Source organism: Pongo pygmaeus, chromosome 1 (assembly GCF_028885625.2).
Source record: "Pongo pygmaeus isolate AG05252 chromosome 1, NHGRI_mPonPyg2-v2.0_pri, whole genome shotgun sequence".
Classification (NCBI taxonomy): domain Eukaryota; kingdom Metazoa; phylum Chordata; class Mammalia; order Primates; family Hominidae; genus Pongo; species Pongo pygmaeus.
In genome coordinates, this window is record NC_072373.2 from 47,775,075 (window position 1) to 47,798,669 (window position 23,595).

The 23,595-nt window shown below is 49.1% G+C and overlaps 1 protein-coding gene across 14 annotated transcripts in view; it reads right to left on the minus strand.

Moving 5' to 3' along the window:
- Window positions 1-23,595, minus strand: part of NAV1 (neuron navigator 1) — a 286,405-nt gene that overhangs the window by 95,876 nt on the left and 166,934 nt on the right. For 13 of the 14 annotated variants that reach the window (XM_054461909.2, XM_054461890.2, XM_063647264.1 and 10 more), the window contains 2 exons: window positions 18,483-18,585; window positions 12,653-13,018 (listed from right to left, as the gene is read on the minus strand). In XM_054461909.2, the coding sequence (XP_054317884.1) occupies window positions 12,653-13,018; window positions 18,483-18,585 (469 nt within the window). The remainder of the gene's footprint in view (window positions 1-12,652; window positions 13,019-18,482; window positions 18,586-23,595) is intronic. The other variant, XM_063647313.1, reaches the window with a different exon arrangement.

Below are 23,595 nucleotides of genomic sequence, written 5' to 3' on the forward strand. Positions count from 1 at the left end.
TCTCTGGAGGGGTCCCTCCACCTCTCAGACACTCTCTGTGCCTGTCTGGTTGCCACACACTCCCTGCACATCGGCGGGCCTATGTCCTCAAACAGTCGATCTTGTGCACACACAGCCTCTTTGTATCCAGCCACCTCTCACACACGTTTGGATGGGTCTCACACAGTATCTGTCTGTCTCTCATTTCCACTGCTTGGCGTGCACATCACAAACGTGCTGACTCTGTTTTTCTACCGCACATGGCCCTGTGTCAGCCTCTCCTACCTTGTCTCTCTGTGATCCTGCCCTGCATATTCAGTGAGTGTTGATCCGCCTCCAATGTAGCTATGTGCTTTCGGTCTCTATGGGCCTGACTCTTTCCTTTGGCCTGCTTTGCAAATCTATACTTTTATGCCTTTTCCTGTACTTGTTCCATTGTCACACTGATATATAGATGACCACCATTCAGTCCTTCAGCATCTTTGGACCCCCAACCCTGAACACTTCAGTAGGTAAGCCCCTCTGCCTGGCCTGCTGGCCTTTCTTCAGCTGCAGTGAATGGCCTTTTACTGCCTGGCCAGAGACATCTGATAGCCCAGAGGCCAGAGCTGGCCCCTCATGAACATCCTGGGACAGCTCAGCCTTTGAGCTGGAGTCAAACAAGGACTTGTATTCACAGAGGCTTGGGTTGCTCCTTCTGCCCTTGGACCAGAATTCCTGACTGTGGCCACTTTGTGGCTCCCCAAAGCAAGACTCTATCCTGGAAGATGGGGAGGTCATGTAAGGGCATTCCAGGAGGGGGTCTCTAACAATGATTCATTGGTCAGTCGACAGCATGGCCTGAGAACCTACACTGCTAGGTGTTGAGGGGAAACAGAGAGAGAGAAGATAGAGTTTCTGTCCTTGGGAAGCTCCTACTCCAGTGGAAGCCCTGTGATCCCTGCCCCTGACATGCTCACAGGCTTCAGGGACACAAGGGCTGCACACAGAGGGAAAGGCTTCAAGGAGTACATGGTGAGGCAGTAGGTGTACTGGAACGTGCACAGAATATCAGACGCAGAGGCCTGGGTTCTGTTCTGGTGGGGCCACTTTGAGTTATGTGATCCTCCCAAGCCAGTTAATCCGAGTTCCAATTTCTTCACTTGTAAATTGGAGGGGGGAAGAATATCTAATTCATAGGGTTGTTAACATTAAATAAGATAATGCCATATTAGTGTGTGCAAACCGTGCATGCTATGCAATTGCGAGAGAATCATAGAAGTGCAAATTACTTGCAGTATGAATTATGCACACAAGTTCCAGGACAACCCGGAGTCCAGTGCGACGAATCAGGAAAGGCTCCCTGGAGGGAGGGGATTTTGCAAAGATGGGTGGGCAACTGGACATCACCACCCAGGTGGAATAGTTGGCCATAGATGATGGCCTTTATAGCTTTGGTTTTCTAGAAGCAACCAAGAGAAGAGATGGAGGTAACATTTACTGACATCTGCTGCATGCCAAATGTTATTTTTATTTTATTATTATTTTTTAAGACAGAGTCTTGCTCTGTCTCCCAGGCTGGAGTGCAGTGGCACGATCTTGGCTCACTGCAAGCTCCGCCTCCCGGGTTCACGCCATTCTCCTGCCTCAGCCTCCCAAGTAGCTGGGACTACAGGCGCCCGCCACCACACCTGACTAATTTTTTCAGAGACAGGGTTTCACCGTGTTAGCCAGGGTGGTCTCGATCTCCTGACCTCGTGATCTGCCCGCCTTGGCCTCCCGAAGTGCTGGGATTACAGGTGTGAGTCACCGCACCCGGCCACCAAGTGTTATTTTTTAAGATGGAGTCCGATCTCGGCTCACTACACCCTCCATCTCCCAGGTTCAAGCAATTCTCGTGCCTCAGCCTCCCAAGTAGCTGGGACTACAGGAGCCTGCCACCACGCCCAGCTAATTTTTGTATTTTTAGTAGAGACGGGGTTTCACCATGTTGGCCAGGCTGGTCTCGAACTCCTGACCTCAAGTGATCCACCTTGGCCTCCCAAAGTGTTGGGATTACAGGTGTGAGCCACTGTGCCTGGCCACCAAGTGTATTACATACACTATATTTCACTACATGCTAAGAACAATCCTATTGCCATATTCGTATTCTCGCTTAAAATAGATAAACAGCTTTCACAAAGACTCAGAGCTGGGATCTGAACACCAGGCCTGTCATACTTCCAAACTTGTGTTCTTTCTGTAATATCAGACTACATGGAATTTCCAGGCACCACACAAGCTCAGCTGGCTTATCACAGAACATAAGGAGAAGGTTGACAATTAAAGAGGGGAGACAGTGGACAGGTAGACAGGTGGGCAGAGCTGGTGGGGGAAAAGCCAAGCTCATCTCAACAGCTTCCTTGATCCTTACCCATCCTGATTGTCAACCAAATTGCATGTCATCACACTAGGTGAAAACTCCAGCAGCTCAATTGTAGGTTACTAGGACACACTAGAGTGAGGAGCACTCCTTAGCTAGCATTAGTTGCCATAGCAACTAGAATACCTCCAGCAGCCCCTCTGGAATACCTGGCTTACGCCAACCTTTCACCAACCCTGCTGGGTTTGAACAGACACTGTTATCCAGATTAACGCTGCACAGACTGAGGGGTGCTGCCCACTATTTTAAGAATTAAGGAGGCTGGGTGCAGTGGCTCACACCTGTAATCTTAGCACTTTGGGAGGTCCAGGGGGGATTGGGGATTGCTTGAGCCCAGGAGTTTGAGACCAGCCTGCGCAACACAGTGAGACCCTGTCTCTACAGATTTCTTTTTGCGATGGAGTTTCACTCTTCTTGCCCATGCTGGAGTGTAATGGCATGATCTCAGCTCACTGCAAGCTCCACATTCCGGGTACAAGTGATTCTCCTACCTCAGCCTCCCAAGGAGCCGGGATTCCAGGAGGCTGCCACCACACCAGGCTAATTTTTTTTGTATTTTTAGTAGAGGTGGGGTTTCACCATGTTGGCCAGGCTGGTCTCAAACTCCTGACCTCAGGTGATCCACCTGCCTCAGCCTCCCAAAGTGCTGGGATTACAGGCATGAGCCACCACGCCTGGACTTCTACAGAGAAATTTAAATACTAGCCAAGTGTGGTGATGTGTGCCTGTAGTCCCAGCTACTCAGGAGGCTGAGGTGGGAGGATCATGTGAGCTTAGGGAGTAGAGGCTGCCATGAGCCGTGATTACACCACTGAACTCTAGCCTGTGCAACAGAGTGAGATCCTGTCTCAAAAAAAAAAAAAAGAAAAAGAAAAAGAAAAAAAAAGGAGTGTTTTGAGAGCCAGGGGTCACATCTGACCCAGGAATCTAACTCCACACCTTCCTCTCGTCTTTCCTTCCCATCTTTCCTCTTTATAACTGGTGGTGTTTGTGTCCCACCTATGCCCCTCTGCAGTCACTGTTCCTGTACGTGCTGTCTGAGCACGACTGTGGGCGCCTGTGACTCGAACTCAGGGATTCCTCTCGGCCTATGTGCAGCAGGCTTGAAACGCAGACCCAGTGCCCTCTAGGAGCTGCCCTCAGCCAATAATGAATGGGAGCTGACATATAAATACCCATGCTTCCTTGCCCTTCTGCTGGGGCAACACTGAGGTGTATTCCACGTCATCTCCTAGAAATCCGTAAGCCCCAGTTGCCCACAGCAGTAACCTGCACATGAACATAGCCTGTAGCGGCTTCCTTCTCTTCCCTAACTCACTTTCCCACTCCTGTCAGCACTTTCTGGGCACCTGCCAAATAAACCACTTGCACCCAAATCCTTGTCTCAAGGTCAGCTTCTGGGGATGCCCGGCCCAAGACATTCTTCATAAGCAAGAAACATGTTTGAGTGAGGGACTGACAGCCCAATTAGCCAAGTCATGATGGGAAAGAGGTCATGGCCACTTGTGTGACTCTGTGTGCAGTGAGCTTAGCTATTTGCACAACAAGCACATGCTATACTCAGCCCAGACCCCAAACCACAGATGGGCACCATTTGCTGCAAGAGAACATTGTGTGAACAGGTAAAAATGGGTCAAGACAAATCCATCTTTCTTGGCAAACAACTTATTATGTCATTCTTCCTGTGAGGATCAGAAAGATCATTTTCAAGCATGAAGGTTAATACATTCTTTGTCAAAGAATGTATTATCATCTAGAATGTGTCTGTGACAACTTAGGTCCAGCAGCTTGCTAATGTCTATCATCAAATGGCTGATGAAAGACAGCCAGCATTTGTTGAGCATTTATGATATCTAACATAAGAGAGCATTTAAGATATCTAATGTAAGAGTATTAACTAATTTAATCCTCACATCAATCTTACAGAGTAGGCACCACTTCTCTCCACAGTTTTCGGCTGAGGAAACAAGCAGAGGGAGGTGAAAAACTCATCCAAACTCACAGAGCTAGGAAGGAAAACAGACAGGATACAAACACAGGCAGCCTAGCTGTGAGCCTTCACTCTAAACCATGCTATGGCTCTGCCCATCTGTGGTATGCCTGTGTTAATAAGCCTGTTCTCAAAAGTCTGTTTATTTAACTGCATGCTACAGGATTAAAAGAATATCAAGACTGTGTTGCGAAGCATTCTTTGAAACCTAAGTCAAAGCCCAAATTTAATGTCCTCATCTTCCAAGTTTAAGAAATCTTATTTTGATACTCTAGCAACCCCCAATTAAGACAGAAGCCATCAGCTAAATGAAGAGAACATTACGCTGAGATCAGAATAATAGATTTCTATTTTTTTTTTTTTTTTGAGATGGAGTTTTGCTCTTGTTGCCCAGGCTGGAGTGCAATGGTGCAATCTTGGCTCACTGCAACCTCCACCTCCTGGGTTCAAGCAATTCTCCTGCCTCAGCCTCCCGAGTAGCTGGGATTACAGGTGCGCACCACCATGCTGGCTAGTTTTGTATTTTTAGTAGAGACAGAGTTTCATCATGTTGTTGTTGGTCAGGGTGGTCTCGAACTCCTGACCTTAGGTGATCCACCCACCTCGGCCTCCCAAAGTGCTGGGATTACAGACATGAGCCACCGCGCCCAACCAGAATAATAGAATTCAAACTGACAGCTCTTTATACTTTTCAAAGCACTCTTACTATTCTTTTCCATTTGATCCTCTTAAGGCAAAAATGATTACCATTTTTACAAATGAACAAACTAAGACTCAGAGAGGCTAGGTGGCTTGCTCAGTGCCACAGCAAGTTAGAGGTGTGCTTAGGATTGAACTCCAGATCTCAGAATTAGCCCAGTGCTTCTTCCCTACACCACAGAGAAGCATCAGCCAAGGCTATGTGTATGAATCTGGAGTCAGCATTCTAATTGTTAGGTATTATCTTCAACGAAGCAACAGCTATCGTCTACTTCAACTACATACTGCTTCCTTTACTGTGGACCCAATAAGTACCCTACCTTTCTATTTTATTTTAATTTTTAAAATTTATTTAACTTTCTAGAGACAGGTTCTTTGTCGCCCAGGCTGGTGTGCATGGGTGTGATCATAGCTCACTGCAACCTCAACTCCTGGGCTCAAGGGATTCTGCCTTCTCAGCCTCCTGAGTAGCTGGGACCACAGGCACATGCCACCATGCCCAGCTAAGTTTTAATTTTTTTTGTAGAGACAGTGTCTTGCTATGTTGCCCAGGCTAGTCTTGAACTCCTGGTCTCAAGTGATCCTCTCACCTTGGACTCCCAAACTGCTGGGATTACAGACATAAGCCACTGCGCCTAGCCCACTTGTTCATGTTTTTTTTTTTAAGAGACGGAGTCTTGCTCTGTCACCCGGGCTGAAGTGCAGTGGCACAATCATAGCTCACTGTAGCCCCCAACTCCTGGGCTCAAGTGATCCTCTTGTCTCAGCCTCCCAAGTAGTTGAGACTATCCATAGGCATGTGCTGCCATGCCCGGGGTCTCACTTTGTTGCCCAGGCTGCCTACCTCCCTTTTAGATTTGAAATCCTTTCAGGAGAGAAACTGAGTTTCCTTCCTGAACTTGAATGTTGGGTCCTCCCGAGGATGGCCCCCTACTGCTCTCTGCTTCTATCCTTGGGTTCCATGAGCAAAAACTAGGCCTGGCCCAGCTGTCGCGCTAGGCGGGATTCCTAAAGACCTACCAGGAAACAGAGAAGGCAAAGGCAGAAGAAGACATAAGAAGTGGGACAACTCTACTCCTTGTCCATTCAAATTCAAAAGGGGTCTCTTCTTTGTACAAACCACATAAACCCAGGGCTCATTGCAAGAGAATTCTTATCAATGAGGGTGGCTGGGTTGGGTATCTTGAGGTCTGAGAGTCAGACATGAGCCCAGTGAGAGGGCAGTGAATGCAGCTCCTTCTCAGGACGGTAGCTGCAAAGGCTGGGGCCCTGTCAGCAAGGCTGGAAGTGTCTCTTTAAGGCTTGAGCTCGCTGATTCTGGGAGCACAGAGCCAGCCTGGGAGAAGGCAGGGGCCTACAGTTTATTTTATTTGACATTTTTCAACGTCAGGGCACTTCAGAGCCAAAGAGGAAACGAATCCCATCTGTTCTGAGCCCCCAAGCACAGTTCAAGAGGACAGGCTGGGGAGTGGAGGAAGGGGCGGTGAAGAGAAAAATAAGAAGACTGGAACATCCAGCCACACACGGAGGGCAAGAAGCAACCTGATGAGAGAGCCAGGGTGTGGCAGAAGTCGCCAAGGAATCCCTTCTGTTCCCGACACACGCTCACAGCGCTCACTCAAGATGGAGCCTGCTGACTCTGTCTAAGGCCCTGTGGCCCTTGGCATAGGTTGTGGGACAGCAGTCCTCTCAGGGCTGTGGACCTCACACCTCTATGTAACGTGAAGGGCACCCTCTGGAGTTGTGGGACTCGGCAGTAGTGTTACTGCATTGGCCTGCAAGTCCCCATCCATTACTGCCACCCAGCTCAGACACAGCTCACCCATTCACACACACACAAATGGACACATTGAGAAGGAAACCCACATTAAAGTAGGGAGAAGATGGAGGGCCCTCTGACCTCCTCCCACCAGGCACGTGTGCCTCCTATACTCAGTGCCTGCATCCACCTCTGTATGGGTACCCATCCTCTATTCCCCTCCCACTCCAATGGATGCCAGGGATGGAAAGACAGATGGCTGTGAAACTTATCTTCTTATTTAGATTAAATTCTAGACCTTCCTATTTTTAGAAAAACAAATTCCTTTTGTATTTCCAAGTAGTAAAAATGGCCCGAGCTGTCATCTAGGACAGTCAGCAGCCAACTCGAAGTTGTCTGCAGTGTCATGATTTGGATATTACCCTGGCGAGACTACTTCTGGTGTCAAGCGGGTGATCAGTCTAGGTGCCAAATTTTAAGAGGATCATTGACGTCTTGAGAGCTTCCAGAGGAGGGTGACCAGGACAATGAAAGGTTCGAAAAACTGGGTCATTTAAGAAAGTACTGAAATAAGCTAGGGACTTTTTCTTTTTCTTTTTGGTCTAGAGAATATTTGAGCTATATTAAGAACATGTTGAAATATTTGGATGAAGAGTTACACCCTTATTCTGTTTTTCCCAGATGACAGAATTTGAATCAATAGGTAGAAGTTACAGCGAAGCAGATTTCAGCTGAATATTTAGAAACTTTCTTATAACTTAATTCTGTATGATATGGAATAAGCTTCCCATCACTGTGCCTATGCAAGCCAAGGATGAACGACTGTCTGTCAGGGATACTGTAGAGAAGATTATTGTACTAGATAGGAACATGGACTAGTCTAAAATTACTGAGAAGCTTTAGAAAAATGTGGCTTTCTGGGTAGCAGAGATTCTGCACTGGTAAGTCTGAGGCTTAGAATTTGTATTTCTAAAAAACCCCATCAGCTATAAAACTCTCAGAAGAAAACATAGGGGAAAAGCTGCATGGCATTAGATTTTGCAATGATTTCTTAGATATGACACTCAAAGCATAGCCAACAAAAGAAAAAAATAGATAAACTGGATTTCATCTAAATAAAAAGCTTTTGTGCATCAAAGGATACATCTACAGAATTGAAAAGGAAACCCAACACACAGAATGAAAGAAAATATCTCCAAATCATACATGTGATAAAAGGCTCATATCTAGCATATATAAAGAACTCTTAACACTCAAAAAGAAATTAAACAACACAATTTAAAAATGGGCAAAGGACTTGAATAGATATCTCTCCAAAGAAGATGTACAAATAGCTAATAAGTACATAAAGATGCTCCATATTACTAATCACTACAGAAATCAAAACCACAATGAGATAACCACTTCACCTCCATCAGGATGGGTTTTTTCTTTTTTTGAGTCGGAGTCTCGCTCTGTCGCCCAGGATGGAGTGCAGTGGCGCAATCTTGACTCTCTGCAACCTCCCCACCTCCTGGGTTAAAGCAATTCTCCTGCCTCAGCCTCCCGAATAGCTGGTATTACAGGCACGCACCCGCACGCCAGCTAGTTTTTGTAGTTTTGGTAGAGATTGGGTTTCACCCCAGACCAGCTGGCCGGACTGGTCTCCAACTCCTGGTCTCAAGTGATCTGCCCACCTCAGCCTCCCAAAGTGCTGGGATTACAGGTGTGAGCCACCGAGCCTAGCCAGGATGGCTATTATAAATACAAACAAAACAGAAAATAGTAAATGTTGGGGAGAATGCAGAGAAATTAGAACCCTCATTCATTGCTGGTAGAAATGTCAAATGGTGCAGCCATTGTGGAAAACGGTATGGTGGTTCCTCAAAACAAACAAACAAAAAACACATAGAATTACCATATGATACAGCAATTCCATTTCCAGGTATATACCCAAAAAAAAACTGAAAGCAGGGACTTGAATAATATTTGGACACTAATGTTCAGAGCAACATTCTTCACAATAGCCAAAAGGTGGTAACAACCCATGAACAGATGAATGGGTAAACAAAGTGTGGTGTATACATACAACAGAATAGAGTTCAACCTGAAAAAAGAATGAAATTCTAACGCTACAACATAAATGCTCCCTGATGACATTATGCTAAGTAAATAAGCCAGTCATTCAACAACAACAACAACAAAGACTGTATGATTCCACTTATATGGGTTACCTAGAGTAGTCAAATTCATAGAGACAAAAAGTAGAATGGTGGCTCCCAGGAGCTGAAGGGAGGAGGAAAGGGAAGCTACTGTTTAATGGGTACAGAGTTTCTCTTTGGGGAGAAGACAGAATTCTGGAGATGGACATGATGATGGTTACACAGCAGTGTCAATGTACTGAATGCCACTAAACTGTACACTTTAAAATGGTTAACATAAAATGGTAAATTTTATGTTATATATATATTACCACAGTTTTTAAAAATAAATCGTTTTTAAAAAACATGTATGATTATTCTGGTAGCAGCATCAGAGTCACTTTCTTCCTTCTAGTTTGCTGACTTCAGTTTGAAGAATTTGCCTTCTTTGGTTTGCTGACTAATGACCTGAAAGGGGCCTGGTCACTGGAGGGAGTAGGGAGAACTGACTTGAGACTGAACAGGGTCTTGGGAAGAGCCGTCAAAGGGATGATCCCCCCGCAGATAAACAGAGTGTGGAGAAAGCGCCAGAATTACTGTCATCTTTTATGGCTCACTCGGATAGCTTGGAGCCGATTATGTCACCCAGTGGGGAAAGATCAGCTTTTCTGCTGGCCCAGTGCTGGGAGCTCTTGGGAGGTAGGAAAGTAAATTGCAGTGGGCCGAGGCTGATGGGTGGGCAGGGGTGTCGCCGTGTGGCTGAGGAGGGAAGCGCTGAAGCTATCCCTACAGGGAACAGTCCTACCCCTTTTATGACTAGAAAAACAGTTTTTTAAGAAATAGGACATTTTCTAAATTATAACATCTAGATGGAAACCACAATGGGGATGAGAAGGCCAACAGGAGGCTGAGCAACGACAGCTCAGGTTTGCATGTTCACTTAAAGAGTCGCTGGAATCCAGGTTGCCCTGTTACTAATTAAAACAACAACAACACTTAACCATGAAAACACATAATTGAGGAGTGACTGTTTACATTAAATTACTGGGGATTATAAGTTGATTCCCTTCAACTCTGACTTCTCAGATGGCCGTGTTTACAGTCCCGGCAGGGAAGTTAACAAACTCGTGTTAAGGGTTACTGCTAACTGAAGGTTGACCATAACAAATGCATGTGAAATGATCTTGTAAACTAGCATCACAGTTTACAGTAAGGTCCACTTTATGGATATTGCCATGCCAACAATTGACTCTGTGTTCCCCATGCAAACTCCAGGCTTCCCAGGGCTTACAGCTGGGGGCTGTGCAGGGAAGGCAAGTTCTTATTCATGCTAGTCTCGGTGAACTCCAATTTTTAAAAAATGGATTCGGGAACACACATCCTGTCCAGAGGAAAGAGGATAAAGCAAGGGTGTTAGAGGGGGGATAAAGGGGGTCTTTCCTACCCTTTCCCCCTGCATTCCATGCCCCCACACCCTATTATCTATGCCCCTGGGATTGACCAGCTGCTACTAGATCTGTCTTTGCTGCTGATTCTGAGTGAGTGGGACTCTGGTCAGACTACACACCCCTGACGGTAAGAATCATGTCTCTCCATCAGTCTGGGACTCTAATAACAACAAAAATAATAATAGCAACAAAAATAATAGCTGTCATTTAGTGAGAGCATTTATAATGAGCCAGGAATTATTCTAAGTACTTTACATATATTAACCCATTGAATCCTCATCAGAACCCTGACATAAGTTCTACTATTATCTGCATTTGACAGATAGACAAATGAAAGAAAGCCTGGGGAGGTGAACTAGTTTGCTCAAGCTCATACAGCTAGTTAAGAGCCGGAACTCCTGCCACCTTCCTCAGACTGGGACGTCTCCAAGCAGGGGTCCTGTACCTTCCAACACTTGGGGTATTTTCTGCCATGGCCATCAGGTGGGTTGGTGGGGTGAAGGGCTCTCAGAGGGATCTTGTTTCTGTCAGTTTGGGAGCTGTGCTGGGCAGGGGTCCCATCACCTCCATCAGTCTGGGAGCTGTGCTGGGCAGGGGTCCTATCACTTCCCCTGTCTGGAAGCTCCCTAGGGTCTGGGGCTATGGTCCTTCTAACACATGGGGGACTTTCTAAAGACTCAGCCCCACAGGGCTTGTGCCACCCTCTGCACCCTCCTGGGATTCTCAGAGGAGGGCAGTGACCTGATACTTCCTCAGGCAGTCCCTGGCAGCTTCCTAGGGCAGAGGCTGTGTGGAGCAGCTCCTCATACACCTTGGCTCTCCTTCCTGCCCAGCACAGGCCTCTGACCACAGAAGGAGTTCAGGATCTGTGCATTGCATGGCTTTTCTCCGGTCCCAGCTCCAGGCTGGCGGATCTGAGTGTGAGCGTGAGGTTGGGCTGGCCCCTGGGATTTAACAGGCAGTAAACAACTCCATTCATGCGTCAGTTGTTTTGCTTCAGAGCAGCCTCATCAGCTGGACAAGCCCTAACCAGATCCCTCCAAGTTCTCCGCAGGGGTGGAGATGGGGGTGGGGAACAGTAGATGGCCTGGAGCTTGGCTCTCGTCTTTTCCGAGGAGAGGCTACTTTCCACTCCCTTGAAGCCTGGGATTTTTACTGGGGAGAGGCAGGCCCTGGCAGTAAGATATTAAGTCCCTGAGAAGGAAGGGAAGGGGTGCTGCTGCTACTTGTATGAACCCTTGGCAGACGAGGGTACCAGCAAACCAAGAAGGGTAGAAGTGGCAGTCGGCTGAGAGGTGCTCCAGAGAAGTTTCCAGAACCACTGCCTCTCTCTCCTGTCTCTGGGCTTGGAAGAGTTGGCCAGGATCCCCCTAAGCCCCCAGCACTTCATTCTTCCTATCCTCTCTTCTATCTTCCCAGACCAGGAGAGGACAGCAAGAATGAAGTGCTGGGGGCTTGGGGTCCTGGCCAACTCTTCCAAGGTTGGAAGGCATAGGCACAACTCTGTTAATTAAGGCAGAAAAATAGAAGAAGATGAGGGTCCCTGCAGGGCAAAAGGCAGGAAAGAAGGATTTGACATGCTGGGTAGGGATTAGGAAGTTGCATGATTGGTAGAAGGTTTGCACAGGAAGAAACCCAAGGAGCAGAGACTGAGGACCACAGGGGTCAGACAGGGAACTGAGGGGTTAGGAACCCCTGGCAAAGGAAGTGGAGCCACTGCTGCTACTCACTGTTTGACTAGCGATTTCACCCACAAGCTCTCATTTTCTCTTCTTAGGTAGACAGATACGATGTTAATAACCTTTTGGTTTTTTTGTTTTGTTTTGTTTTGTGTTTTGTTTTTTGTTTTTTTGCAAATGGGAAAGCAGATTTAGTTGTCCAGGGTCCACACAGAGTTCGCATAAGAGCTGGGAATAAAATGCTTTTCCAAGGCTCTTTGAGGCAGTTTATTGAGGGCAAAGAGCCAAGGAGGAGGGTGACAGAATAACAGCCACAGAGACCAATGAGAGGGAGGCGCCTTCATTGACCAATCAGCTCCTCGGATGTAGGCCCTGCCCACACCACACCCAAGTCTAGAATAAACCACATCGAATTTCAGAGGCAATCACAAAGTGTACACAGCACACTTTTGTGTGCTTTCGTCGCAGCACAGCAAACCAAAACCCATGTTTTGGGTTCCACTCCACTTTTAAGGCATCCCATCCCAGTGGTCTTTCCACCATCCTCCCCCGCCATCCAACAAGCCCCTGCACTTACCCGGTAGTGATGTCGTCATCCTCCGTCATGGTCTTGCCCATGAGGTCACTGTCGCTCATGTAGCCGGACTTGAGGTCCACCTCATCCGAGTCCAGGGATTCGACCAGCTCCAGGCGGGAGATATGGCTGAGCTTGCTGGGGCTGCGCATGGGCATGGTGTGGGAGTAGTGGGCCCGCTCCCCGTGCATGTACCAGGCGGGCGTTCCCTCTGAGCGGCAGCTCCCACCCACAGAGGGCGCGTCACCAGCCTGCAGCCGCGGACTGGACTGGCCATAGCGCCATGACAGAGGGGACGAGCGGTTGGAGAGGCTGGACACGCTGCGTGGGTTGGCGTCATCGCTGTCGTAGCAGGTCATCTCCAGGGAGCTGGGTGGAGAGCAGAAGGCACTACTTAGTCCTTGGCACAGCCACTGTGTGCCCTGTCCCCTCACAAGCACCCCAGCAATGCATCCCCTCCACCCACAGGCCCTGTCACCTCCTCCCCACCTGCCGAAGCTCCACCTCCTCCATGAGGCCTCTGACTGTGTGTTGCCTTTGTGATATGTTATCTGTTTGACAAAGGAAATGATCTTAAGTGGCTAGGGAAGAAATCCTGTATACTGGTAAGAGCCTAGATTGTGTAATATGACCTGGGTTTGAATTCTTTTTTGCTATTTGTTAGTAAATGAGCTCAAGGAAAGTAAATAACTAAAGCTTCAGTTTCCCCATCTGTACAATGGGGATAATGGCATAACATCTACCTTATAGAGTTGTAAGGATCACATACATACAGACAGAACACAGTGCCTGGTATATGGAAGGGGTCAACAGATCTGGAGGCAAGTGGGAGAGACTGGTCACTTGAGCTTAGAAGGCCTTGATCATTTTGTTAATAGTGTGTCCATCACCTCTCTTCTATTAATTAGCTGAGGGCTAGCTGATTCCCAAACATCAGATATAGGAAAGCTGAAGTAGAGTGCAGAGAGTATAGGAAAAGCTTTGGGAATCTGGGATGTATGGCAGGTCCCCAGTAAGACTGGTCCAAGCCACAGGCCTAGGGCAGCAGGGGAAGTAGAGCCTCCCCAGAGAATAGGAGCAGCCTTAACTGGACAAAGGAGAGGACACAAGGAACCGGACATGGGGGTGAAGCCAAATGTCCGGAGTCTCAAGCCTCAGGCCCTGCTAGACCAGGCCAAGGGAGCAATGCCCAGGCGAGTGCTGGATGGCCTGAGACTAGGGGAGCCTGGGGGCCTAGGGAAGGAGATAGGGCCAGGTGGGCTGCAGAGAGGAAATACAACTGGAATCTGGTTGAAGGGGTGGCTTGGACTTGGGTTCAGGCTGAGACCCATAATTCCATCTAGCCTAGAAGTGGGGCCAGCCCAAATCAGCCTTAGCCAGGGTCTCCATAACTTATCCTAACTTAAGCCAGACAGGACTAAGTAAGCGAAACGGGGTTTGGTGGCCAAGAAAGCTGGGGCAACTGAGGCAATCTGTGGCTGGACATGAGTTACATGAGCCCAAGCAATCATTGCTCTGTGAACACATTCATTGCTTAGCCACTTTGGGGGCTGGAATGGGAGTGGGACATTGATTTTTCCATTCTAGTTTCTATCAAGTTCCTTGAAAAGAAGGAAAATTTCCAAAGTTGTCTCTATGGGACCTGAGAAAATACGGTCTTATTTTCTAACCAGCAGAACTTGAGGGATCCAAACGCTCTTGAAACTGAGTGTACTGGGGTCCTGGCAGTAGTCCTGTGGGCAAGATGGGGGAGGCCCTGGCCAGTCAGGGCAACCAGTGGCAGCTGCTTCTGGCCCTCTGGAGGGCTTCCTGACCGGGTCCATGCCCAGCGGCCCCCCTCCTGGCCCTGCCAACTCTTTTTACTTATTTATTTATTTTTGAGACAGGGTCTCACTCTGTTGCCTAGGCTGGAGTGTAGTGGTGCAAACACGGCTCACTGCAGCCTTGACCTCCCGAGCTCAAGTGACCCTCCTGCCTCAGCCCCAAAGTAGCAGGGACGACAGGCACACATGATCACATCCGGCTAATTTTTGTATTTTTTATAGAGATGGGGTTTTGCCATGTTGTCCAGGCTGGTCTCGAACTCCTGAACTCAAGCAATCCTCCCACCTCAGCCTCCCACAGTGCTGGGGTTACTGGCGTGAGCCACTGCACCCTGCTTCTGGCAGCCGTTTAGGAACCCCTTTGTGTTCTGCAGCTCTGCCTCATACAGTGTCTTGTTTCGGCTTCTAATTACCGTGGACCTAGACATCACATCTCCTTGGACAGAAACCGACGTTCCCTGAAGCCAGAGACTGTAGTGATGGTGCGACTTTGCCTGCCTTGCTCACTCACTACTGTATTTCAGCACTTTGCATGGCACCTGGCCTGCAGCTGGTGCTCAAGAATGAATCAAAGAGGAGCAGACCCGCGATGGATGTGTGAGTAAAAAGCAAGGAAGTTCTCATCAGAAAACTCAGTCCAGCGCCCTATGCAGTAAGTGCTTGATAAAAGCAAGCTGACCTTGACCACGGGATGAGACACAGGAGAAAGAGGATGATGCTAACCATACCAAGAGGGTGGCGGGGATCTCCAGGGGAGCTGGTTTGGGTAGTTAGCCTACACCATGGTTATATACTAGTGTGGGAGTGAGGGCTGCACTCAGCAACTGGGTTCCTCAATTCTATTCCTGGCCTGCCCCTGTTTAGTTCTTTGTACTAAAAGTGCCTCTTCCCCTATTCCACAGCTCTCTCTTTTTTTTTCAGTTCCCCCAAACACATCTCTAGACATCTCTAGACCTAAGCTGGTGAGGGGGATTCTAGCTCAGATCCTCAGTTCTTGAATTCCAGCCCTGCACCCACCCTTCAGGCTTGGCTATCTCTGGGGAGGACACAGTTTCATTTCCTCTCCAGCCACAGTCTGACCCAGACTCTCCTCGCTGGGGGAAATGAACCAATAGAAATAGAGGAAGCAGCACAGGAGTAAAGGCTTCTGAAAAGGAATGGAATCCAGTTATCCTGGGAGTTCCTGGGTGAAAACAGCCTTGCAGGAAGCACACACTGGACTATAAGCTCCGAGGATGAAGCTTGTGTGTGTTCTGGGGAGCCAGTGCCCAGTGCTGTGCCTGGCACACAGCTGGCATGGGTTCAGAGCATGCTGAGTACAGAACCCACCCTCATCAGCCAGCATGACTCTGGCAGGTGCCTCCCTGCCCCCAGCCTCATTCTCTAACCCAGGGAGCATGTATATATCCTGTCTACTTCCAGGGCTAAGGGAAGGGCTCATTGATAGAAAGCCCTTTAAAAAGTAAAAGAGCCGGCAGGGCGTGGTGGCTCACACCTGTAATCCCAGCACTTTCGGTGGGCGAGGAGGGTGGATTACCTGAGGTCAGGAGTTCTAGACCAGCCTGGCCAACATGGTGAAACCCCGTCTCTACTAAAAATACAAAAATTAGCCAGGTGTGGTGGCACGCACCTGTAGTCCCAGCTATCTCGGAGGCTGAGGCAGAAGAATCGCTTGACCTGGGAGACAGAGGTTGCAGTGAGCTGAGATCATGCCAAGGCACTCCAGCCTGGGAGACAGAGTGAGACTCTGTCTCAGAAAAAAAAAAAGAGCCATAAAAAGTCAGGGAAACATTGTTTTGGCTATCAGTGTGGAACAGGAATAATATAAACCAAAGCCTAAGAGAGGAAGTGGCTCTAGGTCCTCAGTAAACAGAAAAACCAGCTCCGGGGCTCTTGGTTCCTTTCCTATAAAGGGAGGCAGAAGCCAGAGGCCCTAGACTCTCCCCCTAAACCAGTCAGCATTATGCAAAAGCCTTGATTGAAGCCTCCCCTTTCCCACTAGAAGCAGAAAACCAATAGCGCCTGCCTAGGGTCAAGCCGTCTGGCTTAACGGAGGGGCTGGGGGCTGGCTGCTCTGAGTCAGTGGCACCAGGAGGCTGGAGCTGCTACTTCTCTCCTACTCCTGTGAGTGAGTCATTTGGGGTGTGGCCCTCTCAGCAACTAAGCACTTTCTGGTGTCTTTGGCATGAGGCTAGTGGGTGACTTGGTGCTGAGAGATGTTTCAACAATTTCCTTGGATGGGGGAAGGCAGATGTCCAAGATTTCATCCGCTGGGTCCTAAACTGATGAGCCAAGCTCTGCCAGACCCCTGTTTCACTTGGGTTCCTGCTGGAGGCTTGGGGCTATGAGGGATGGCGGTAAGGGACAGATGTAAGGGGGCACTGGAGCCCCCACTATCCACCTTTTCCAGGACTTCCTTGGTCACCTCCCTTTCAGTAGTCAGGGTTCTGCTGGCCTGAGCAGAGGTAATCCCCAGAGAGTTTTGATTTATCTTACCATGTAAAATACTCGAGATGTCTGGGAGTAAAGGGCTGAGTGTCCAAGATGCGGGCATGGGCTGGGGATGGGGGAGGAGTAGTACAAGGAAGGAGAAGGAGAAGGGTCATCTAAGTAGGAAGAACTAGAGCCAATGGCTGAAAGCTACTGAAGACTGAGTGCAGTTCCACATCAGAGTCGCTGCAATCCCACAATGCACTGGGGTAACTGAAAGGTAGTGAGTTGGCTGGGCGTGGTGGCTCACGCCTGTAATCCCAGCACTTTGGAAGGCCAAGGCGGGTGGATCACTTGAGGCCAGGAGTTCGAGACTGGCCTGGACAACATGGTGAAACCCCATCTCTACTAAAAATACAAAAATTAGCTGGGCGTGATGGCACATGGCTGTAATCCCAGCTACTCGGGAGGCTGAGGCAGTGGGCGACAGAGTGAGACTCTGTCTTTAAAAATAATAATAAAATAAAATAAAAAGCCTATGTCAAAAATAAAAAAAAGAAAGGTAATGAGTTCTTTGTCATTGGTGGTATGTAAATATGTCCATGGGTGTGGTCCCATCCTCAGAATCCCAAACGGCCACACCCTGGGCTAAACAAAGTCCTTTTCCACTGCCCCTGTGTCCCAACTTTGCTCTTAATTTTCCAGCCTCAGGAGTTGGAGAGGAATCTACTTCCAGTCTAACTGGGGAGGCTTCCTAGCCCTCACACAGCCTTCCTGCCCCACACCCCCCACGATTTCCCAATCTGGCTGTCTGTTCTCCCTCCCGCTGTCCCCAGAGCTTAGCCCAGCCCTCTGCCCTACTTGGAGCTGACAGCATGAGCTCATCTGGGCAGTCCAAGGAGCCAGCAAGGGAAATTCTGAGTCACAGCAGAGCCTGTGGCCAGGACTTTGCTCCAGAGAGAGGTGCCGTGGGAAGGCTGAGTGCCCCATGCAGCTGGAGGCTATGAGGTCTCTGCGGGGAGTGAGCTAGGGGGACACATCTAACAGGGCATGGAGCTGGGTGACACTGTGTGGGCCCTTTTGAGCACTCAAGTCTCCCTCAGTGACTGGTAGAAGAGGCCGGGGGCACCTAACTGACACAAGAGTGAAAAGACCCAGGTGTTGGGAAGGGAATTGATTCTAGACCTCTAGTTTGATGGAGACTTAGGAACAGGAAGAGAACATTTGGTAAACCTTCTCTTGACAGATTGAGGAGACAGAGGTCTAATGAAGGAGACTGACTACCAAAGATCACACATTGAGCTGTGTAATGGCTTCCACTTCCTGGCTCCTAGGCTGGTGATTTTCAAGCTGATTTGCTGAAATGAAATGAAATGCTCAGGTACAAGCAGATAGAAGACAAAGCCAAGCTTCTCTTGTTGAGATAAATGGATTTCCTCCTGCTTCTGCAGCAGCTCCACGCATCAGGCCACCTGGCTGACCTGGCAGAGGTGTGGAGGGCCCCGGGGGCCCTGACCTCCAGAATAGGGTGGAGAGCCAGGAAGGCGGAGGGCATGACCCTCTCTGCAGCTCGAGCTTACCTGTGAGTCACCTGGGACCCTCGCAGGCTGGACATGGTCTCTTCCAGGTTCTGCCGGAGATCCAGGACATTCTGCACTGTCCTCTTTCTCTGGGACTCTGGGTCTAGGAGGGAGAGAAGGAAGAGCTGGGTGAGTGAAGAGGACTTAGTGCTGGGATCCTGGGGGTTAGGGAGTAGAGATTGACAGTGTCCCCAGGAGGCTAGTCCCTGGGCCATGATAGTCACCTCCCTCCTCCCTTTCCCAAAGACAACCAACAGAATTGGCCCTCTCAAAGGCCCTGGACATGTGCCATTGAGCCCTCTGAACCCCAGACCCTGGCAGGGGGTACAGGCATGGCTTTCTGTGTCTGTGCACTGCTTTCAGAGCCCCCAAAGAACTGCCTCTACCTCTGGCTTTGTTTTGGGGAGGCCCTGCTTCTCACAGCAGAGGTCCTGGGCAAGATTTCTCATGGTTGAGATGAGCTGGAACATCTGCCTGAAACCCCCTCTCCAGGGTTGTGCTGGTAAATGTTTAACAACTGGCTCTCGGAGGAAGGGGACACCGATGTGTAGTGTTTGCCAATTTCCCTGGTATAAAGCCTCCTATCACGGCCACTTTCAGTCTACCAATCTGATGTCACTGACCACAGAGTTAGGAAGAGGTGCTAACAATTGGCTCTGGGGAACTGGTACAAGCTGGCTTCAGCACACCTAAGCCCAGGCACTGACTGGTAATATCTGGGGTTGCTCTATGGGGTCCCAGGAAGTTAGTTCAGATATAGTCTCCTAAAGGTGAGGTGGCTGCTGGGAGGTAGAAGGGATGAGCAGTCATTTTCTGGAGCTTGAAGTGAGCTCTGGGCAGTCCCCACACAAGTGGTGCAATCCCGAGTGAGGAGGATGCACGGGTGTGGCCCAGTCCTCAGAATCCCAAATCACCAAGAGCCATTGTATTCAACCCTGGTGTGCAGATACTAGCCTGGACAGATGAGAATCTACAACAGCAAACAGGGTGAAAATGACGTCCAAATGACTGAGAGGTGCTTGAGCATGAAGGAACTCAAAGAATGTTCTTCCTTCCTTCAATTCATACAGTGAATCTTTATCAAGCACTTACTTCATGTCAGGCCCCACCCTGGGCCCTGAGGACAGTATAACGAAGAGAAGCTGGCCCTGCCCCATGGCTTATCTTTCATTTTGGGACCTAAAGTCATGAATGGAACCAAGTCCCCCCATACCTCCCTAAAAGACAATCTGCAGGAGACAGTCAGGGAGTGACAGAAAGATGATGGCAAAACAACAGAGAAAACCCAAGAACTGGCTCTCCAGGCTGCTCCCTTTTCCCCTCCATCCGCAAGCCTTCTGCCACTGCTGCAGAGGCCAAACGCCCCCTCAGTCCCTCCTCAGCCCACAGACTGAGCAGAAGTGTAAGGTTTTTTTCAGCTGCCAAAGGGAACGTTTCTGAATCTCTTCAAGAGGTTTTTATTCCCCCAAGACTAAGCTCAGGCCGGCTGGCAGGCAGCTGCTTGACTGTCTTGTCAGGGGAGGCTGGGTGGGGCGGGCAGGGAGCCTGCATTGCCCTCTCCAGAGCCTTTTGGGCACCTTTTCTGAGAACTAGCTCCACACCCAAGCCCAGCCATCCCTCCTTTCCCCTCCCAGGGGGAGCTTCTCCACCCCCACATCCTCTCATGGTCAGCACCATGAATCCAGGCCTCCATGTTGGTGGCAAGGATCAGGGACAAATGGCAGGTCACCATGCCAGTGGCCTAAGCTCTATCCCCAGTCCTGGCATCACTTCCTTGGCCGCCAATGCCTATTTATCCTGGCAAGTGTCATCTTGTAAGCTGCTCCATGGCTTTAATTGATGGCTTGGCATGAAACACAGACAGGGTCAATTTTTTAGACTCGCCAAGAAATGAAGTTGAATTCTAAAATGCCTATGTGGGGACTAAGAACATGGTGCCAAGGTGTGGGTTTCTGGCCCAGGGTGATGCCTTTTTATGGGCTTGGCAGAGATGAGGGACAGGCACACACATCTCCAAGGGGTGTGTATTCCCAAAGAGGAAGGTGATCAAGAGTTACTCAGAGACTTCTGTGTGTGCCAGACCCCTTGCATGCATTATCTACTTGAATCCTTGCAACATTTCTGGGAGATTTGTGCTACTGCCCTATTTAACAGATGAGAAAACTGAGACTCAGAGAGAACAAGTAAACTACCCAAGATCACACACCTAGCACATAGCACAAGGCAGAGTTGGGCCCAGGAAGAAACTCATACTTGTCTTGATATATCACAGGGCATCTCTGCACCACTAGCATCAAGCATGGTGACTGTTGTATAGAAGGTGCTTAGGCTGCAAGCAGTGGCTCATGCCTGTAATCCCAGCACTGTGGGAGGCCGAGGCCAGAGGATCGCTTCAGGCCAGGAGTTTGAGACCAGCCTGGGCAACACAGGGAGATCCTGTCTCCATAAAAAATAAAAATAAAAAAATTGGCCGGGTGGCTCATGCCTCTAATACTAGCTACTTAGGAGGCTGAGGCAGGAAGATCACTTGAGCCCAAGAGTTCAATGCTGTAATGAACTACGATCATACCAATGTACTCTAGCCCGGGCAACAGAGTGAGACCCTGTTTCAAAAAAAAAACAAAGAAGAAGATGCTTAATGAACATTTCAAGAATGGATGCTACCACAATTTTTTAAAATTTCCAAAAGCCCATGAAAAAAAGTAAAGGGATACATACATGTCACATTAGGAAAATATCTTTTTTTTTTTTTTTAAGGAAAAATGTTTAAACCACATAGTAGCCTCAGGAGAGTCATGCTGCATTCCCTAATGCCCCAGATGCTCCAGATGGGAGTCATAGACATCTAGGTCACAGGTTTGACCCTCTTTCTCCATATCTCTTCCCTCAAAGACCTCCATCCTAGCCCCCTTCCTCAATTCCACATCAGCAGAGTGTGGTGGGACTATTTCAGAGTGTCCCAGACTTGCCAAACCACAAGGGTCCTTGAAAGTCGCTTAATCCTGCTGTGTCTCTGGAGAGGTGGGAGGCTGAGGTCCAGGAAGTAGGGACTAGCTGGAGATCACAGAGATGCGAATGGAAGAACACTGGACTCCAGGCAGCTTCCCCACAGGTATAGATTTGGGGCATACGGGGGAGGAGTTTAGGGCAGGGTTTGGTTTCCTTGGGGATGACCAGGATCCGGTCTCTGCTACCAGGCTGGAGGGGCCCTGCAGAGGCCCTACAGCTCCCTCTGTGCCCCAGCAGTGGCCCCTGGTGGCCATCGTGGGTATGCCGCTCTGCTTCTCCAAGGCTCAGCCCAGGGTGGGTCTGGAGGGTTGGGGCTCCTGGTAAGTCTGGCTTCCTCCACATTCCTAGGTGACAGACACATTCCTGGGGTGGTGCAGCCACAGCCTCAGGCCAAGAGGACTTACCTGTGTATAAAAGAAAGGCCTCCAGAGCTCCAGAGGCTGCAGAGGGGGCCTAGGTTGAGGTGCCAATCTGACATTCACACCCATGACCCTGAAGGTGAATTTTTACATTTTAGCTTAAGAATATGAGTAAGTTACATTTCCAAGGGAATTTACTTCATCTCTCAACCCTCATCCACTCCGGATCTTCACCTTACCCCACCTCTGACCACCAACCCGTAACTGAGCTTCACCCCTTTCTCATCATCTCCTGTGAGGGTGAGCATCAGGGATGGAGTGAAGGTATCCAGGGCTTCCGCTACTCTGTGATAATGAGAAAAGTAACCTAAAAGTTCAATGGTTTTTTTTTTTTTTTGAGACAGGGTCTCACTCTGTCTGCCGGGATGGAGTGGCATGATCACGGCTCACTGCAGGCTCAACTTCCCTGGTTTTGAGCGATTCTCCCACCTTAGCCTCCTGAGTAGCTGGGACTACAGGCATGCCCCACCACGCCAGGCTAATTTTTGCATTTTTAGTAGAGACGGGGTTTTGCCATGTTGCCCAAGCTGGTCTCGAACTCCTGAGCTCAAGCGATCCTTCTGACTCAGCCTCCCAAAGTGCTGGGATTACAGGTGTGTGCCATCGTGCCTGGCTAATGGCTTGTTTTATTGGCTAAGTTGAGATGCCCTGGAGGCTGCCTCCGTGTGTCTCTGTCAAATGTTTTGCTCTGGGTGTGGGACAGGCCTGGGGACAAAACAGAGCCCAGACATGGCAAAGATGGAGAGGGAGTCTTGGTACCCCATCCCTTTCCTCAATACCCCTAAGTGAAGGACGTACTCAGAATACTCCCATCTTACGTGGCACCTTTGTGCAAATTAGAACAAGGTACTCTCCAGTCCAACCCACCTCTAGCCAGGTCCTAGTAGAGTACAGCGTTCTCCTTCACATGATACCAGCCAGGATGCCACCCTCCCAAACTTACTCTGGGGGCCTGGGAGTGCGTGCTGTCTTAGCTCCTACAGAACAGGGTCCAGCTGCAAGAGTGAAGTGTGTGTATGTGTGTGTGTGTGTGTGTGCAAGTAAGGTTTGAGGGGGGAAGGGGACAGGTAGGGATCCCAGCAGGCCCCAGGGTGACACCAAGGTCTATGGGGAGGAGCCCATGATGTTATCCTGGGCTGCCCCTCCAAGCCTTTCCCTGAAAATGGAGCAACTGGGGAGAGAATGTGTGTGCTACTCAGGCTCAGAACAGATGCAAGAGTCTCTCGCAACCCAGCCATCACCACGGCAATTCACAGTTACCACAAACAGCAGCATAGTCCCAGCATGCACTGGGGCATCTGCAGAGTAGGATGGTGTTTCTTTCTACACACTATTGGCTCTTACACAAGACCACAGAGAGAGCATACTGTCCATGTGAAGGGTCTTTGGGAAAGGACTAGCAATCAAATACACTTGACAGACAGGTGCATGCACACACAAATCAAATAATGCCCAGCTACTCAATGTTCACCACGGGCATTTTCCATGTTATTTAATTTGAGCCAGGAGACTGATCACAAGTCTTTTTGACTCCAAAGCCCTTGTTCTTTCCATTACAATACGGTGTTTCAAAATACATGCGCGTGCTTCCAGATATACACACCTACTTGTGGTCTAGCCTGTAGTTTGTGGAAACCCTCATAAAATTCTGCAATTCTGCAGACATATGCATAGAGAGATTTCTG